Genomic DNA, 20,440 nt, shown 5'->3' with positions numbered 1-20,440 from the left:
TCTTCTACTTCTTCCGTACCCCTTACAGCCCTCAGCACACACCCAGCACACACCCGCTCGATGAAGCTTCCTTGTATCGCACACTTACTTTAACCCCAGACTAAAAATACTCACAATGTGTCTGGCAGCAAAGACCCCATCAACTATGGCACAGCAAAAGGCCGCAATCACACCAAAGCTGATAAAGACGATAGAAGCCACCAGCTGTTGGGGGACAAAGCAAAAGTGTCTGTTAGCCTTCCACTCTGCTTCCAGGGATGAGGCGATCCCCAAGAGACCTCCCGGCAAAGCAGAACGCTGGCCCATCACCCCACAGGGAGGCCCTTTTCAGTAGCATGAGTGGGAAGGGGATGCAGAGAAGGGGCCCCTGGAGCATGTCCTACATTTTCAGGGCAAGCTAAGAAACTCACTCCGTGAGTCAGTGAGTACCCAAGGAAGAGGAGGCTGAGGAATCAGGCTGCATGGCTCTTCCACTCTGAGACTCAGAACAGTGTCAGACCTTTGATATCATGTAGTCCAACCCCTATTTTATTTACTGTGGAGTTGGAGGCTCAGAGAGGGGAAATGGTGTGTCCCAGGTCACTGGCCAGGCTATGGAAGAGCCTGTGCCCATCAACTCCTAGTACAGTGACCTGCCCAACCCCTCATGACTCTGAGGCCCCACACAACCTGACATGGCCCTGCATCACAGAGGAAGGAGACCACACAACTTATGGCTTAGATGTCAAAGACATTTTACAAGGGTTGAAGTCTCTGAAATCGATCAATTCTGTGCAGTCAATAAGAAAAAATTCAAGTACGAAAATTGCTGGAACTAGACTGCCCTATTCTCTGATCGTGTTAGGTAACAGAAAGTTTCCTAATAATGTGTCTCCCATTACAAGGGTAATACTACAATCTAATGAGGAGGTACGCATTTCTAGGCGTTTCTAGGGTCGGGAGTAGGTACTGCCTGAGCCCACCATCTACCCTTGTGAAAGTGTTAGTTGCTCAGCCATGTCCCAGTCTTGGTGACCCCAAGAACCGTAACCTGCCAGGCTCCTCTCTCCATGGGATTTTCTAGGCAAGAATACTGAGTGGGTAGCCATGCCCTCCTCCAGGGGATCTTCCTGACCCAGGGATCGAACCCAGGTCTCTTGCATTGCAGGCAGATTCTTTACCATCTGAGCCATGTGGGAAGCCCCCATCTGCCCTTGTTGACCCTCAAAACAACACTCCTTGAGGTGCTTTTGTGGGAGGAAAGGGAGAAATAGGATGACATTAGGCTGCTCTCTAGGGATAAGAGAGGAAATAAAAGTCAAGACCACCCTAAGGTTCTCCCATCTCAACAGGCTACGAGGAAATACAGATCTCCTTTGGGAGCTGTTCAGAAACCTTGTCCCATAAATCTCACTTCACAGCAGTACAGAGGATTGGTAAATAATGGATGAACGATGTCATGAAATTGGCATTATTAGCTATGCTATGATCAGCTCTACAATTAGAACTCCCCTGTTATTTTGAATAATTTAAATCCAAAGTGCAAACACAACTGGCTGTGAGAGAGCCCAGGTGACATGGAAGAAGAGGACTATGCGAACTCCCCCGAGGCCGACTCCCCACACTGCTGGGGGAGAACATATGGTTAGAGTTCTCTGTCCCTGGAGCTATTATGTTATCTGATTAAACTTGCTGTTAAATAGACTCCATTATCAAAGTCTAGATGCCATGGAGACTTGTACTGGGGAGGCTAATCAGTCCACCATCTGACCACTCACCAGGCCTCTTGATTTACAAGCCTATAAAACTGCAATAAGCTTGCAATTCAGTCTGTACTTTCTTCTTTTGCCCTCTACAAAGCCTTCTCAGGCTGAAGCAGGAAGACACAACAGCTTGCCCTTGTGGGGCCCCATTCGGACAGAGAACATGGTGAGTTTTACCTCCCAGTATATGCCCATCTTTCCTCTCCACCTCATCACACAGGTACCTTTGAACCAAGGGTCATGGGACTATCGGAGACCAACTTTGTAATTTTATTTTGTCTTCTTGTGCCCTATATGTATTTGTTCTATTAATTCAAGTCCCTTAGATGGAAATCTCAGGCTATACATCAGAGAGGGAGGGATAAGGGTGGCCACTAAGTGCAGGAATCAGAGTAGCAAAGGCACCCCAAGTGAGGACAGTGGCCTGACTGGCTAGGCTGGCGCACTCATTCGCTGATGAGGGGAAAAGCAAAGGGGAAGATACAGATTATTCTATCCTTGTGACTTAAGGAGATGAGCTGGGCAACCGAGGGAGCATCAGGCAAGGTGAGAACAAGTCCCACAGCACAGGGTCACTTTACAACAAGTTTCCCGGAAGCTTAGAGGAAGGTAGCTATTTCTTTCGTGGTCCAATGTGGGCCACCTTAGGAAGTGTGCTACCCATCCACAGAAATGTTGAGCTCTTTCAGATGAAGAGGTGGTCTGATTGTGTAGCCATGAAAACTTACCATCTGCCGTTTGTTCTCCACGAGGTTTGATCCGATGATTCCAAGGAATGATCCAAAGCCAAGCTGTAAAGCAACAGGGCATAGATGGTCAGCCTGACCACACACACAATCATTCCAGCCCCAGGACAGGATTCAGGATCGCAGAAAATAACCTGCTAAACCTGTGCAGTTGTTATGCACACAAATACAGTATGAGCTAAAAAAGCATTTCTCCCACCATTTACCAATTTGCCCCTGTAGCTATGAATCACAGCTGAAAAGAAACTCAAGTGCCCGAAAGCTAAAAGTAAAAGTCAACCATAGTTTATCAGAGCCTGCTGATTTCAATTTCCATATCCATTACCTAGCATGTGAACGGTGAAAAGCACACATTATATTCTGATCTTTTATCTTTTCTTTGAAAAGAGACCTTCTACCCTGATGCACGAATCACAAAATAAAGGTTGGAAATAGCAATTTTTGATGCATCTGCCACACTAATCAAACCCAGGAAGTACTTTAGAAATCAGCAAGCACCTTAACCTAGACTTTAAAAAAAAAAAAAAAAAAGAACAATTTTTTTTGAAAGCCTGTATTTGTGGTTGACCCACTGCAATTTATGTGAGCACTTATTCACCTCTTCTTCCATCTTTGCTTCATTTATAGACAGAAAGCATTCATTAAAGGGTGAGCAGAAATGGCAGTGTAAAACGCTGAGAAACAATCTCCCTGTCTTAGCGTCTGGGATGATGGCTCAGAGTAGCAAATCCCAGTTTGCTCTCAGTTCTGCCATTAGTGGACTGAATCTGCCAGTCTCGGCTGGGAACAATCACTAACCGATGGCCGTTATCAGGAATGAAAGTGGAAGAAGTAAAATGTGGTGGGAATGGACCAATAAATCTTAACGAAAGTCCAGTGGTGTAGTTACATTTCTCTTGAGCCTCACTAATGATCAGGCTTTCCATCTGCAGCCTTACTTTGGCTCACAGGGGTATCTCTCTCAGCCTGAGGCCCCCCAAGCCTTATACCAGGCTTGGAAAGCTAAAGGACCCAAAGGCTGGGCAAGAGCCTGGTGGGACAGTGTAGGGGGACTGAAGGGAAGGAATGAATACAAATTTCCAAGGCTCATTCTGTAGGGCCACTCAGCCAGCAGCCCTTCTTGGGAAATGCAAGCTGAAGAGCATAAGGGTGTATTCTGTGCCATCCAAGACCCTACAGAGAACATTCTCTCCACAGTTACTCTATGCCTGTCTCCTACCTGGTCTTGTTTGAAATGTAATTAAAATCCATTGTGATAAAAGTATAGTGATTAGGGACATCCCTGGTGGTCCAGTGGTTAAGAAACCACCTTGCAATGCAGGGAAAACAGGTTTGATCCCTGGTCAGGGAACTAAGATCCTACATACTGTGTAAGCCTGGGCACCACGACTAGAGAGCCTGTTTACCACAACAAAATATCCCATATGCCACAACTAAGATCAGACATAGCTAAATAACAAATAAATAAAAAATTTAAAGTATCGTGATTAAAAGCTGGTCATCAGACTAGCCTGGCTTCTAAACCCAGCTCTTTCCCTTGTGTCTGCAACCTTAAACAAACCGACTGACGTCCCTAAACCTCAGTTTCCTTAGCTGGAAAATGGGGACCATCGAAGTGGCCGTCTTGCAGGATTTTTTAAGGATTAGCCAGGATGCTACAGTCAAAGAACTTTGCACACGGCCTAGCACACAGCAAGTACTCAGTAAATAGGAGTTATTGTTCTAGCGATTATTATCACTTTTTAAAAAGACATTTAACTTTTGAGCAGCTCTAACCTGATTTGAGCTGGGAAATCCTATCATTCTTTGCTCTATTTCAGAAGAGTTTCATATTCTATCTTATCTGCCCTTCCAATATGTTCACAGTTTCCATTTTTTCAGGAAGAATTCCATGAATAGTCTGTGCTTATGATACCCTGGGCCATTTGTGGAGATTGAAAGAAAGTCACAGGCAGCTTCTTACAAGGAAAATAAGTCCTTTTACTGAGTGGTTCATCAGTTTCCACAGATATTCACTGAATGTCTCCTGATCCCCAACGGCAACCTTTGCCTTAAGACAGGAAGCAAAGCAAAGACACTCCTGCTGACACTCAAATAACTCTCTGATGGCAATGACTGGAAGAGGCGGCCTGAAGCCTCATGGAATTGTCTGGAAATCCCAGGGCAGCCAGTTACTTTACCCAGTTCCCTCCCCTTTCCTTCCATTCCATTTCTATTCCACTCCAACTCATTCCATTTTCTAACCCTCACTGAGTACTTTTGTCACATAAATAAGGTGACATGGCCCCTGCCCTGTACAAATGCATAGCCTAGTGAGGGAGAGAGTCTGTGACCGAATGACCACAGGTGAGACAGAAACAAGGTGCTCAGGAAGCTGAGAATAATTCATTTTGTATTGTTCTTTGACTCTGCTATTCTTAGAAACTATGTGGTCTTAGGCTAGTTCTTTAACCACTCTGTGCTTCAGTTTCCTCCTCTATTAAATGGGAATCACAATGATCTGGACCACACAGGGCTGCTGTGGGGATGAAATGAGACAAGGCATGTATGTAGTGTGACCTGCATCAGGGAGGCTGCTAAATACACGGTCGCTTCCAGATCTCACAGAGGAGGAGAGAAATGGGGCCAAAGACAGGCAGAGTTCACCAGGTGGGACACTAAGATCACCTGAGTTCTGGCTGGAAGAATTCACTCATCTGGATGATGGCACTAACTTGCCAGTGCCGATAAAACTACTTTACATATGAAAAGCATTTGAATTTAAAGAAGCACTTGCCCTCCGTGTTGATATGAGTCCCATTTGCTAGACAGCAAAATGGAGGCCTAGAGAATTGTCTGGGCTTGTCCCCTCTGACAGCAAGTTCAGGCAAAACCAGGAGTAGCCCTCAGATCCCCTGACTAACAGCTGGTGTTCCTCCAGTCACACTTTGCTGCATTTGTGGCCGCTGTGAGCAGAACAGTGACCTTTGCCACTGCCCACTCCCCTCAGGGAAGATGCTCTCTGCAAGGAGGGAGTGAGAGATCCTATTTGAGGAAGAGCTGAGGCAGTGAAAGCAAAGGAGGAAAAAATTCAACAGAATTTCCTGCAAATAGGCAGCGGCCTCTAATCAACTGTTTGCTCCCCAGAGGCCTCAGAGAGGTAAGCTCTATGATCCTCCCTCGAGAACACCGAATCGTGGAATGTTCAGACCTTTGGACCTTCATCTCGACTCCCCACTACCTGAACAAATAACCAACTTGCTTTGTTTTGGCTGCTCTCCAATTGTAGGGGGAAAAAAGACAAATCATTAGAAATCAGATTCCAGGGCTCTTTTTAGACTGCACCCATGCTTACTCGCATCCTGGAGATGAAGCTCAAAAAGATTAATCATTTGATAAGTTTTCATTGGACAGCTATTCCGGCAGGCTCAGTACTAGACCTGTGATTTGGAGGCCAGGAAATGAGGTGGGATACGATACCAAGACCAATGAGATAGCCTCAAGGAATTATAATTAGGTAATGGGTCTACAATCCCATTCTGTAATCCCGAAATCAACAAAGCTCTTAAAACCAAAAGGCTTTTTTGTAACTAACTTGGTGGCAAAATCTGACCTCAAACTGCTGTGAGGTTATTTTATAATGTTTATCTATTTAGTGTAAAAATTCACAGTTTACTGTAGAAAGATGAAGATGCTTGATTACTGGGTATATCTCAAGACTCCACTGGGATAGTTAGATAATATTGGGTTGGCCAAAAAGTTCATTCAGGTTTTTCTGAAGCTTATGAAAAACCCAAATGAACTTTTCAGCCAACCCAATATATGATAGATGCACTGTATTATCTTTCTAAAATACAAAAAAATAAATAAATTTGCAAACACAGCTGGCCCAAGGGTTTAGATAAGGGATTGTTGATGTGTATAAACAAAGCTAAATGAGAATATAGCCCAACATCCCACAAAACAGAATGTGACTATTTTCCAACAATTATGAGTAGAAAGAATCTAAGGTAGGGTGTTCAAAGATGGTAGACACAACTGTGGATCCCAGTAGCTAAGAAATGTCCCAGCTGTCTTTAAGATAGGATAGAAAAGAACATTTGGATAAACAGAGAGAGAGCACTGGGAGGACGTCCCAGCCCAAGTGATGTTCAGGGGACTGTGAATGGACAATTTTGGGAAAAGAAAGGTGTGGGAGACCAGGCTGAGGGCATCTTCAGAGAGCTTTGAATGACAATGCTGAGGAGGCAACAGGAAGCTAGTGGAGGGTTAGTCTTATCAAGCAAATCAAGACTCAAAACTCATCTTTGAAACATGCTTACTAAGCAAGCAACTTTATCTTAGAATGATCCTATATTTTAGAAACAGCTTCAAACAAGAGGTAAAAAAAAATTTCTGCCTCATTCACAATAAACCACAAAACTATTTTGTGGCTACAAAACCATAAAATCCCACTGTTCAGAGCTCCTTGTATTTCCTGAGCATTCCAGTTAGTCAAAATTTTGTTGGATTTCCAGAGTATTCACATGTGAAGCTGAAGCCACATTGGCCTTAGAGAAGGTTTCCGGGCTATTGATGGTTTTGAATGATCCCTGCTGTCTCTGCCTCCTACTCCCCCATGGGAACTCTGATATAATTTTCAGTTAACTGAGCCTCCCCTTCCCCTGCCTGGGAAAGAGGACAGAAACTCCTGGTTTCTTTCCTGAAAGAAAACCCAGGTGGATGTGGGCCCTAGCAGTACAACAGGGTAGGGGAGAAGATGTTGGCATGAAAGACTTTTAGCACTGATCAGGTGGCCAACTCCATCTTGGGGGTTGCATGGGAAGCACATTTGGAGGCCTCGTTCTCCTGGATCTAAGGCTAGAGCTATAGAGAAGGAGTGGGCTTTCTCCCTCATCTTTTCCAGCTTCATACAACCGAGGCTCTTGTTTTATTTTATTTTTTTTTTTTTAGTCCTCCTGGGTAGAAAGTTCACTGGAACTCTTCTAGAATGGACTGTCTTGAATATTTGAGGACAGTAAAAATCCTAAGCCAGTTTGTCTTTATGGGTTGGTTTTAATTTTTTTTAATGATACAGTTCAGCCTGTAGAGATGAGCACATCTTTAAAGATGTCTGTTGCACACATGCCTTAAGATGATGACACCACATTCTGGTTCAGGTACAGTAGTTAACACCCTATCAGAATGCACCTCATTGTTGAAGGGCATCTCATTTGGTAAAATAAAGATGCTGTGGAAAAGTGTCACGTGACTTAGAGTTTAATAAATATGATTAGATTTTTCAATGCCTGAGATCTCAATATTTTTAAATGAAGTGTATGGTAAGTCATCGTATAATTGCCCCCTAATTGGTCTATTTTAAAATTTTACATTCTCACATATGCATTTAACCAGAATCCTAAAATAGCAGAGTTCCAAATAAACTGATATTTTTTTCCCCAAATCTATACAATAGTTATTTATATTCAGACTGGCCAACTTGATAGTGCGGAATCTAAAGATGCCACATTTGGCTCATTCTGGTTTTATTGCTAAGCATAGTTTATTTATTGTGTTTTAGTTCTTCAAGCGGCTGCCGATCCACCTGAATTAAGACTTCCCCCAGGTGTTTATTAAAATACACGCCAAGGTAGGGAAACCACTGGCTTAGAGTCTATACAATAACTCTCTAATAACCAAACTAATTAGTGAAAGCACCAAGGTCCCAAATAAATCTAGATTCTCAGGCATTTATTTTTTCAGAGGCATGAGTCATTATTGTATCTGTTATAACATGATCTGACCTATCACCTCAAATGGATTTTTCGGCTGTTCAACCTGCAATCCTCCCCCCTTCACTTTCTATAATTAAAACCTATTTTCAAGAAACAATCTACAGGAACTATAAAAGCAAAAAGTTTAAGGTTAAGCCATAAGGCCAGTTCTCTGATTAACATTTCCATATCAGCTCTCAGTGAGACACACACACACAGATACTCTCCCACTGCTTCAACTTCCAGTGCTAGCTGAACATCAGGTACTCCAATAACAATCACGAGCCCTCCTTCCTTTGTTAATGTATTCCAACCCAGCCACCCACGGGCAGATATTCTACAGAGAAGGTTTAGAGCCACCGTTCATGAATAGCAGCTGCTACTCTTAAATGACATGGAAAATACCTTCCCCTCACCCAGGGGGAGTCTGAATCTTGGTTTGAGCATGTGCTCAGCAGTCAGAAATCTCTTACTAAATGTAGTTACCTGAAGCCCACAAAGTCACACAGACCCTATAAATTGCTTTCCCAAGCCACCAAAATGCAATCTTACCCCCCTCCCTCCATTCCCCCCTCCCTCATGTGTTTAAAAATAAAACCCAATTCTGCTGACGACTGGTTTTCTTGCCTCACCACAGGAAGTGGACCGGGTGAGTTCTCACGTCACATGCTTAGCAGAGGGCACCAAATGCTGTTTGTGGGACACCTGCCCTTGGCTGAGGGGAGCCCTGTGGGCCCAAGGAGGAACTCCCCCAGTGGGGTGGGCGGCCTTCAGCAGCTGGGTGCCAGAGTCCAGGGCTATTGAGGAGGCTGACTGTGGAATCGGTGACCTAGGCAACAGGCGTCAGGCTTGGTCACTCACAGTGCTGGCTTGTCAAAGGCATCCATCTTTAATCCCTTCCCCTTCCTTTGCTTCTCTCTCCAACCCCCACCACTCCAAAAAAAAAAAGTAAAAAAGAAAAGAGACAAAAAAACAACAAATTCATCTGTCCTCTCTGATAACCTAAAACGTAAAAAAAAAAACAACAAAATCCCATCCTAACTTCCTTCCCGCCCTCTAGCAGTTACAATTGAGAAGCCATTTAATTGGTATTCAATTAAGTTTTGGGGGTCAGTAGTAGCATGTATAGATCCAAATGAGGTTTTTGTCTGTTTTTCTTTTTCCTCAATTCAACTGAGGTATAATTGACAAAATGGTATATACTTCATTTCATATATGATGTGGTGATTTAGTATCCAGTGAGGTTTTGTATGCAGAGTTCAGCGCTTTCCAGAATGGATTGCATGCAGCCTGGGGATGGGTAAAACAATCCACTCAAGTAGGGAAAGAAATTACTCGAACTCTTGTTTCCTATTTTTTGTTTATCTGAAAGAATAGGAAATTGCGCATTGCAATTATTCAACACACGGACTGTCACGGGCGCCCCCCCCTCCGAGTGAACATCAGGTGACAAGGCAGCCATCCTTTGGGAGGAGAGCAGTTTGAAAGCAGCAGGGGGTTGGGGGTGGGGCAGATTATGTGTGCCCTGTGTGCCCGGAGAGTCTTATCTAGTCTTCACTAGTGGCAACAAAACGGACAAGGGGTGAGCAAAGACTCCTGTTGATAAACTACAAAGAAGATGACCGTAATAAAGTAACACAGTGAGAAAATGACAGGAAGTCTCAGGGTAAGCTCTTTGCCACCCTGTGAGAGTACATTCAAAATGCAATGATGCCAATGACAATCATATCTGAGAAGAAAGTCCCACATATTCAAAATTATCTAGTAGGTTACTTGAAATAAGGATTTATAGCCACTAGCTTTAATGAGACTTCATACGAAGTGTGTATCATTCCTTGAAATTTTAGTTAGTATGAAGATATTAAAAATTAAAAGTGTATTCACTTTTATCTAATTTTGAACTTCCACTTTAATAGGTTTATGAACATGTATATAATTTGTAAGTGAATACGTATACATAGTTTAGGAGTGGATATTCCACATATTTTTCCTGAGAGGACAACGGGATGACTTTGGAGATCAGTGTCCTGTGGGTCATAAGACTATCAAGCTGCAAGGGCCCTCAGAGTTCAAGTAAGGTCAGGTGACCTCTGTTATGTATAGGAACCAGATGCCCAGAGAGGAAACAACCTCAGCCTAAGGTTAACACTGCTAACTGCTAACATCTCCTAGATGAGAAAACTGAGGTTCAAAGAGTGAGGGGAGATTGCTCGGGATCACACTGCTAGTTAGGCATGGAGCTAGGGTTCTTCTTAGTCCAGTGCTCTTCTAAATAGGCCCGAGTTGTCTCTATATGAACACAGAGATATATAAAGGAGGAAAACTGAGCAAACACAGAAACTCAAACAGAATTGAAAGCCATCAGAGTAGAACCAAACGTCTCTAGCTGGCAAGCTGCTGAGACCTACCTATGCCTCTGATACTTACAATAACTCCCGGGTAATAACCTCCAACAGTCACATTCTGGGTCCTGGTGGTTGCAGCGAGGCCCACCGTGAGAATTAACACAGACACAATGAGCAAAGTCACGGTGACATAGATGGAGTTTCGTTTCCTCCGATTGAAGGCTCCTGAAAGCACATAGAGAAACTGAAATTGCCCATTTCGGCCGCAGAAGAGATGGACTTAAAGAAAAATGTCGCTAGGAAGGTGTTCCTTCCGTACTCCAACTGGTAACTGGGGTGATCTCTGGGGAGTGGGATGACGAAGAAGAGATGGAGCTTTAGGTTTGTGCAGTCGTCAGGGGTTACGTTTACAGTAAAATATATACATTTCCGGTTTGAAAATAAACATCAGAAGGAACTGTACCAGTTGCATAAAAACAAAACACATTTTTGTGCTTTTGGCGTCTGATAAAAGATGTGTCATACACACTTAGTGGAGTGTTTTTTAAGCCAAATTACAAGGTGTATGATAAATGAAAAGCATACTGTGAAGATATTAAATGACAATATTTTAAAGCCAATATGCAACTAAGAAGGGTTTTCTCATAAGCAGGAGATATGAAATTTCATTTTCAGTGTAAATACCAGAACCAAGCCAGGTACTGGTTTTTTTTTTTTTTTTTTTCATTTATTTCTGACATTTGCCACCTCATGTATAAACTTTAAAATGGTGTGTTGGCAAGATTTGCCACAAAACAAATGCGTGTAATAAAGTAAATGTTTGGAGGCCATTAGTCCCCAAAGATCTGTATCAGGGGAGGTAGATGGGGAGGATTGTAGCTTACATTGTTTAGGCTTATGTGAGAGTGACATAAACACGAATGATGAGAGCCCCGTTCTCCTGCCCAGTGCTTATCAGACATGATAGCGCAAACCAATATATATATATTTTAAACAGCCTTATGAAGTCAGATAGAAAAATGGTATGTGACTCGTTTTTCAATTTAATTTTTTTTAAAGGAGTAGAGCACTGTTCAACACCCCTCGTTCGGAGGGGGTTCTCAACAGGAAATAGGAGGGATGAGGTACCACCTAGTTCTTCTCATAAAAAGAAGCAACTGGGGGACTAGTTCTGAGAGTCCAGTTCTCTAGAGAGGAGTGTTATGACGGGGTCGCCCACCCAGGTGGCTTGGCTGTTATTTATGGGCCTGAAGAGGCCACTTGGGACTGTTTCTAGGACCCCGTCATTCTGGGAGGCCTCGCTGCAGCCTCGGGAAGCGGCTGCCATTGAAGCTCAGACTGCACCACTGGGAGGGAGGGAGGGGAGAGGGGCTGAAGGAAGCGGGGTAAGGCGGGGGAACGAGAAAGCCAGTGAGACCCAGGAGGCCTGGCGGTGCTGAGACGGAGGGGCTGTGGCTGGCCCTGCAGCCCCCAGCAGACGCCTCCTCCCCTGAGGGAAGAAGAGCCACCCTGGGTGAGCCCCACCATCCATCTCCTCTCCCCTAGTGCGGTCCTTGCCTCGGGCTCCAAGGGACGGGGGAGGGGCCGGCGGTCTCTCCCTTGACGTCAGCCTCGAAAGTGAGGGACGTGACTCATCAGGGTCATTTCTAATATGGGCCTATTCTAAGACCATTTTACATCGAAACGTAGAAGTGGCCTGAGTGTTTAAAGGCATTCACAGACTAAAGCGTCATGTCGCAACCTGGGAGGAGAGGTAAAGTGAGTTGGGAAAGGGGGCTCCTGGGGGGGAGGGGGTTGCTGAGTCCCGCCTCCAGGGGAAAACCTCAGGAGAGCTGGAGACACCTGTGTTATTAGGGCCCTTCGTGTGAGAGGGCCCTTTGGGCTGCCAATAGGGAGCTGACTGCTGGTAATCAGAGGAGCTGAGCGGGGAGGCTTGGACTGCGAAGGGTTGGGGTGGGGGAGCAGGATTGATTTCTCCTGTTTATCTGAAGGTGTTACCCTTCCTCTGAATTGCAGGGACCTTAAATGAGTCTCTAAACCAGGGTCCCCACATCCATTTGATGACAGCTTCTCAGTGAATCTGCTAGTTGGCTCCACAGAGGGGCTCTAACATAGACTTTACTGGTAAAGAATTGGCCTGCCAGTGCAGGGGACACAAGAGACTCTGGTTCGATCCCTGGGTCGGGAAGATCCCCTGGAGAAGGAAATGGCAACCCATTCCAGTATTCTTACCTGGAAAATTCCATGGACAGAGGAGTCTGGTGGAGTCCCAAAGAGTCAGACACGACTGAGTGTGCAAGCACACAACATAAACTTAGCCACATGGCCTCCCATCCCTGTCTGCATTTCCACACCATCTGAGCCCTCCCAGACCGCAGGCTAGCCAAAGAGAGTGAGGAGACAGCTGGACACAACAAGGGCATCTGTGTGACACACGCAAGTGTCTCAACACCTCACAGGGAAAACACTTCACCCTAGAGTCTAGAGGTGGGGGAATGTGTGTATACGGTCTTGGTCTTTCTAAATTTGGGGCTATATCACTCACCTGGCTCCTTCCCAGCCAACTGGCTTTTGATTTTATTCACAGCTCTCGGGTCTCCTTAGCAAATATCACTCTAACTCTTAAAAGCATAGGAGTCAGGTCAGAAAAGTGACTCAGCAAACCACATGGTGTCATTTGAAAATCTGTTTTGTTTTGTTTTTTCTACTGCTTCAGAACCTGAATTGAAAATCCAGTCAGTTGAGAAACCCAGGCAGAGATCCTGGAGCTCCACAGGGGCCTGCCCCCCAGATAGGATTAGCTTTGGATCAAATTCCTAAGAAAACTCTCCCATCACTAGGTTGAATATCTATCCTCTGGCCCCTCACACCCTCCCCCAAGTCACCCCTTGTTTTATACTATAAGGACTAAAACTGTGTAGAATGAAATCATCTCTAGCTGAACTTAGGGAGCTAACCATTTTAAGGAATCCCAGGGTGAATCCTTTTTAAAAGTGAAGAATCACCCTTCCATTTATCTTTAGAGGCACTTTGACTGAAAAGTCACATCTTCCTCGAGCAAGAAACACCTGTTCTCTGATGGTGTGGTCCAGGCTCCCCAAAACAGCTCTTTGTGTCTGCTTGGGACATTTTTCTGGCTGTTGTTTTATTGAAGAACCGAGAAGCAGAGTTCTGTTCTTCTTAGGGTACAATGTGGGGCCGGCCTTAGATGTTCCCATATACACCGGGACATCTTATTCTGATTTTAAATCAGTGTATCAAAAAAAAAAAAAAAACCCTCAAACACCATGAGGTACTTCAGTACAGCCGCAGGTATGTGAAAACAGCGCCCACCAGTGTCTGATACCTAGTGAGCAGTCAGTACTTGTTGAATAAACAAGAGGTCACATCTCAGAATCCCTTCCTTTCTAATCAAGAAGGCTATGGGGTGAGGGGGGGGTTGTGTGAATAAACATGAGGGACAATCATAGAATTGTCTTTTTTTAAATAGGGTGCATCTCAGGGCTCCCCAGCACTAAAAGCCTTCTGCCCAACCAGTGGGACAATTCCACTGGCTCCCAGTAGCCTGTCAATGTGGTGCCCAGTATCTTTCTGTTTAAACAACAACCACCCCTGCAACCACCAGCAGTGGGAGAGTCTGAATCCCGTCATTGGCATTGCCTGCCCCTCTCCGCCCCCAGCAGCCTCCCTGCAGAACCACTGCAGCCCTCCCTCTCTGCAGTGCCCCACCTCCACCCCAGATTCATGACAACCAAGATGCTCTGCTCTTGAGAAGGGCCCAATTATTTGCCATCTCCACCCTTCCAAATACAGCCAGCTTCTCCCTCCTCCCAGTCTCCTCCCTGGTCAGAGCCCCCACCTGCACTGCGGTCATTGAATCCGGGTCCCTCCCTTCCTCTCAGACCTGCTCAAAATTCACCTCCTCCAAGAAGTTCTCCTTGATCAAGCTTGCTCTCCTCTAATCACTCATTATTTCATGTCCCTGAGTTCCTAGCTACCTCACTCAGTAAGTCTATTCATTGTAACTGCTACAGTTATGCTGTAATTGTGCGTCTGGTCCACAACCCATAAGATATCCACCAGTCCCAGGATTATATATCTGACAGGAACCAAGGTGTGGGCTGTCAGAAGGTAGGATGGATGGTGTCTGCTCACTTTTTTTTTTTTAACCTTGTACATATTCCCGATTCCCACCTTGACAACAGGGGATGCAGTCTCTGATTATCAGAGTGCAGCAAGTACTGAGGCCCATAATTCTGTCCTGTGTACTAGGTTGTTGTTGACTGGCTAATCCTTCGCGCTGACCTTTGAACCCACTAGGATTTGCTTACCTGGGTCAGCTGGACCATACAGGGTGGGTCTCAGGAAGTCCAGCGTTGAGCATCCGTGGAAACAGGTGGCTGCCCACGCAAGAGCCTCAACGCTCTGCCAATTTCCCAAACGTTTCCTTAAAGGTGCTGAAATCCCCGCTTCGGGCAATACTTTGATCAGAGACTTCCAAGTCCACCGGTGAATTACAAATGTGTTATTTGCAAGGGAAGGTGAGCCCCGCTGTAGTAGAGGTGCTTTAGCGCCTGGGGGCGGTGTTGCCAAAAGGGAGATGGGGGTTGCCGGGAGGGGCATGAAGGGGCGCCGGAGTCAAATTTCAAATTACCGTCCGAGCGCCTGCTACGCCCAGGTCGCGGACTCATCGCTCATTCCCAGGCAGCCGGCAAGCGTAGAGTGCAGGCACCTTGGTGCAGTGTGTGTCTGTGTGTTTTCTATTTTATTGTTTTGGCTGAGGTTGTGTCCTGCGTGTAGAGGGAATTCCCTCAGAAATGCTGCCCTTGGAGGCTGAAACACTAACCCACCCACCTCCACTTCCCCTCCCCCATGGAAGGGAAGGTGCCGTTGCCAGGGCTGAGGTAAGTGGGAGCAGCTCCGAAGTAGCCCAGACGCTGATTCAGGCCTGGGCTGTGCGGGACCTACGCCAGGGAACTCCGGGGAGACTCCCCTGTCCAAACTCTGGAAACCCAGGGTTACCACTCGACTCGGGAATTTGCTCTGCCTTGGGTCTGCGCACTTAACGAAGCAGGCTGCGTGGAGCTGGCTCGCACGTCCATATGGGATCTGTAATTCTTTTTCCCGCAGTGTCGAGTCTGGACTGGGCGAAGCCCACTCATCTTCTTGTTGCGCAGATGTTTCGGGAAACGCCTGATTGGCTGAGGGCCCCTGAGAGCCCAAGAAAGAACTCTCTTCAACCCCGTTCCCCAACAGGGTGCCTAAGAGCAACGCTCTAACCCGGGGTCCCTAACCTGCCCACTTCCGCACTGGCAGAGGGGCTGGCACGGGCGGCCGGCTTTGCAGGTGGTTGTGGCCGCTGCGGGAATGCGCGCAGCCGGAACCTCGCACTCTGCCATTCGGCCCTCGCCTGCACGCCAGCCCGGCGTCGAGGAGCCAGGGCTGCGTTGGCGCCACAGCTGGCCAAGGTGAGGAGTGCATTCTGTGTGCGTGTGAGCTTGTGGAGGGAGGGGGGCTTCGCGTGCGCGCACACACGCGCGCGCGTTGAGGTGGGGGGCGGTCAAAGAGACCTGGGGAGTGGGGAGAGTCTGGTACTGCTGTGTTCTGGATTCGGATCTGAGCCCTTGGCCTTATTTGTACCACGTTGCAAATAACTACACCCTTAAAAGTAATTTTTTTAAAAAGCAAATTCTTGTACTGAATAGGCAAAACCATTAAAAAATACGGATCTTTCCACCATCCAAGAGATGGTTTCTGGGGCCCCTCGGGTGAACGAATTCTGTTGAGACGGAGTCTTTTGCAGGCAGTAGGGAGCTTACGTAGGGAGTTCAGCCCTCTCCCTGCCCCCTCCCCTCGATGTTCCCGCAAATTCTTTGGAGAAGACCTGAGCAGGGTGGATGGCAATAATTCGGGACAGAGGGATTTTGCAGAATGTAAAGTATGTTGGAAAGCGGGGATTCGATGTGGTTCAAATGTATACGAGGCGAAAGTGAAGATTAGGTGGAATCGTGGCTTGACGGTCCCCTCCCGCTCTCCTGGGCTCCAAATTAATTTCTCCGCCCAGTGAAATCATAGGGCTTGGGAAGGTGCCTAACAGCTGAGGGGGGACGGGGTTTTTTGTTTGTTTGTAACTACCTAAAAGTGGCTTCGAGGAGCAGCCAAGTTGATGCCTGAAGGCAGCTGTCCCCCACTTTTCAAGAGGAAAGGTGTTGAACAAAATCAGGCTAGTGGATCCCCCCTCCCCCTCCCTTCCACCCGGAGAGGAAAAGCGCGACTTCAGAAGATGCGCGGGTTCGCGCTCCCTCTTTCTTGCGCTTTCACTCGTTCTCCCCCCTCCCCCCCCCCTTTTTTTACAATCAACGCACACTCCGTGCTCTAGGAACAAAATAGGAATCAAATTCAAGGAATGTTGATCCTGCCGCTGCAGACAGCCGAGCTGGGCTGCCTTGAGAGATCCCTAAGGAATTCCCCTCCTGCCAGCCCCCCGCCCCGTTTCTTCTTACCCACCTCCTGCTGCCCATCCCCCAGGGTTGCGCAAACCCCCCCATCAGCGAGGTGCAAGTCAGGCTTCCCCCCACTGCAGCTCTGAATTTCAGGGCAGCTTCGACTGAGTTGGGAGGGGGCGAGGACCCTGTTTCTTCTAATTATCTTTAGTGGTGAGCTCTTAGAAGTGACGGGGACTTTGCAAAGAGGGAGCGTCGAATGGAAACCGAAGGCGCAGGTTGCAGGGAAGTGTTTTGAGCCCCCAGACAGCTGAGATTTACCGCCGGCTGCAAGTCTGTCGGCACACGCACACAAACACGCGCACACCCGCACTCCGGTAAGGGATACTCCGACGCAAGCTGGGCGGTCGCAGCTCCGCGCGTCGCCCCCGCCCCCGCCGGGCCGCTCCCCTGGGGCTCGGGTCCACGACCCCGATGCTGGGGCGCGCGGACCCCCCTCCCTCGCCCCGCTTCCCGCCCCCTGGCTCCCCGGAGCGGCCCGAGCGCTCGCGGTCCAGGGGGCAGCGTACTCACTCCTGGCCGCCGCCGCCCCGAGGCAGGGAGGCTAGACTTACCCATGGAATCCGGCAGGGACATGTCGCTGGACCGCTGCTGAGTCAGGGACTGATGCATGGTGAGAGCTGCCCTGTGGCCCCGGCCCCCGAAGCTGCTTCAGGCGCCCCAGGCTCAGGGCGCCCCGCAGAGCATCCTACTCCGCGGCTGCCGCTCCCCGTCCCTCCGGAGAGCTGAGAAGAGACTGCCTCGGTTGCAAGCTGCAGCCCAAGTGCCTCCTCCCCCTCCCTTCCCCTCTTCTCCCTCCCTCCTCTCCTGCCTCCCTCTGCTCCGGGAGGCAGCAGCATTGGCGGTCCGAGCAGCGACGTGCGCTTGCGCAAGACCCCTCTCCTCCCTCCCCCTCGGCCCCCTCCATCCTAGTTATCCACCTCCCAGCCTCCCAAGCCAGACAGGGAGCCGTTTTAGCCCCTTGGGGCCGGGACTGCGTAGAGAAAGAGGGGGAAGCCACAGCCTGGGGCCGAGTGGCCTTCTCTGTACTTTGGAGAGAGGGTCTTGGGCTAGCATCCTGTTCTAGGATTTATAATTGGGGAGGGGGCAGAGTAAGAGGTTCAGAGCTGAGAACACACACACACACACACACACACACACACACACACACGCACGCACATTTGTGCAGGTTTGGTCTTAGTGCTTCCAGAATGACATAATGGAGCTGGAGATGATCCAGAGAAGGGCCACTCTATAATCAAGGGGATGGGGGAGGGTAGAGGGGGTTGCCATATGAAGATAGATTAAACAAATGCAGACTCTTCAGTCTAGAAAGATAAAGGCTGGGAAGGGATGTGACTAGAGTGTATAAAATTATGTAGAGATGGAGGGAGGGAACACAGCCTTATTCACCAAATCTGAGAATTCTAGAACCAATAGCCCCCTAAAAGCTAGATGTAGATTCAGCAAAAGTAAATATGACTCTGCATCAGCACCTGAATTTGTGCTTTTGTTCAAGGTTCTTTTAGGTCAACGATCTCATTTTCTCATCACAGCAGTCATGCAAGGCAGGAAAAGGAGGTATCAATAGCTCCATTTTACAGATGGAGAAACTGAGTCTCAGAGAAGAGATGAAAAATTCCTGTATTCACTCAGCTAGTCAGTGACAGAGGTGGAATGTGAACCTAGATTGGTTGGACTCCCAGGTCAGTGCTCTTCCTGCTAAGATAGCTAGTAGAGAAATGCTATTGTGTATAGCACGTTAAAAACCTGAAGAATTCATTAGCCCGGAAAGGTGCAACAGGATGAAAACACAAGTAGCTTCGCCAAGAGTGAGAAAGTCATGGCTGACAGACCCACTGTGGATTGCTGAGGTAAACTGGGGATGCAGTAGGAAGGTCCCTGCTCTTGGAGAACAACCAGATCTTCGCCAACCTGTCCTTCCGGATCCCATCAGGCTCTTGGGCTGGAATCACTCTGTTGTTGGCCCAGAGGATGCTTCTAACGTCTCCCAAATGGCAGAACAGAGGAGGTCTCCTTGGTGTGCCTTGAGACATCTGCCTGGTGGCCAAGGGAGGTGGAAGGTGAGGGAGGGGAGAGCAGTGGGTGAATCAACGGTTTGAAGGCATTCATTCTGCCCCAGTGAGAGCTCCCGGGCTCTGCTTGCCAGGCCTCCTTCCGACCACCTCCCCTTGATGACTGCTAACAACCCTCTCTCCATGTGAACCCTCAAAACACACCCAGATCAAGTATAAAACTCTCCTGAGAGTTGATGGGATGAAGAAGAACACCTGTTTCTTTCCAGCTCTGCCTTGCTAATCTACTTTCTTTCCTTACCCAGGAAATGGAACCAAAGGCCCTTGTCCTTTCCCATCTTCCCAAGGAAGAAGAGATGCTTCCTGAAGGTTGAAAAGGGAGCCCTTTGTCAAGAACTTGGGCACCCCAGGGGCCAGGCTGAAGGCTGTGTCAGGTATTATTAGCAGCTCTACGCTATAGATGCGGTTTCAAAATCTGGGATTCATGTCCTAGATAGAGATAGGATGCCGAAGGTTGTAGAGGTGTGTGTCTTAAGCATGTTTGGCTTATGTGTCAGAGTCTCCAAGAGCCCCACAAGGGCAGAGAAAAACCCCATATATACATTCTGCCATGTTTGTCTCCAGTTCTGTTTACTCGTCTCTTCCTTCCCCCACTCTAAATATCCACAGATTTAACGGGAAGAACTCCTGCAACCAGCACTGATTTCTCAGGAGTACTTCATAATTAACTGATTTTGTTGCTGTGAAAGTAGTCTTGAAGAGGTTTTATACAGGCGGGAAAAGACAGCTTTACACCTTCTTCCGGGATCTGGGTTCCCCAATAGCAATCATACAGCTAGAGAGCCCTAAAGAAGCCAAACAGAAACTTGTTACTATGCTGGTTACAATGGATCGAATGCTGTCTTTTCACTTGAGAGAGAAGCACATTACCTGTGAGTTGACACAGAAGGCATATGTAATTTGACCTTTATAATCAAAGCCGGAAACTCGGAGGTACCCTTAATTGGGGGAGTGAGCCTTGCTTTATGCACCATCTGTATTCCTGAATCTGGCGCGAAAATGAAACACTGTTTTAGAAAATACTAGAGAAGCTGGCTATTTCAAAGAACAGCGTACTGTATATTTCCTTCACACTGTACCGTATGGGACTTGGAACACAGCAGGCTCTCAGTCAAGTTAAAAATGACTTGGAGACCAGTAGCAGTGACAATAGCTGCAGCTGCGGCAGCTCAGAGAGTAGTAGCAGTCTTCTCCCGAGAGATGCTGGGCTTGTTTGCTCAGAGGACCTGCCATAAGTGGAGGGACTAGAATGGGAAATCGGGAAAAAAAAAAACACATTTCAGCTGAGCCTGGCACA

General features: G+C 47.4%; 1 protein-coding gene across 1 annotated transcript in view; it reads right to left on the bottom strand.

The window, feature by feature from the left end:
- TMEM255A (transmembrane protein 255A) overlaps window positions 1-17,680 on the bottom strand; it is a 45,989-nt gene extending 28,309 nt beyond the window's left edge. The window contains exons 1-4 of the mRNA XM_052663459.1: window positions 17,623-17,680; window positions 10,648-10,790; window positions 2,471-2,533; window positions 115-204 (exon numbers count right to left, since the gene is read on the bottom strand). Of these exons, the coding sequence (XP_052519419.1) occupies window positions 115-204; window positions 2,471-2,533; window positions 10,648-10,790; window positions 17,623-17,680 (354 nt within the window). The remainder of the gene's footprint in view (window positions 1-114; window positions 205-2,470; window positions 2,534-10,647; window positions 10,791-17,622) is intronic.
- Window positions 17,681-20,440: the final 2,760 nt, after the last annotated feature.

This window comes from Budorcas taxicolor, chromosome X (genome assembly GCF_023091745.1).
Source record: "Budorcas taxicolor isolate Tak-1 chromosome X, Takin1.1, whole genome shotgun sequence".
Classification (NCBI taxonomy): Eukaryota; Metazoa; Chordata; class Mammalia; order Artiodactyla; family Bovidae; genus Budorcas; species Budorcas taxicolor.
This window is presented reverse-complemented; position numbering and strand designations above follow the sequence as displayed.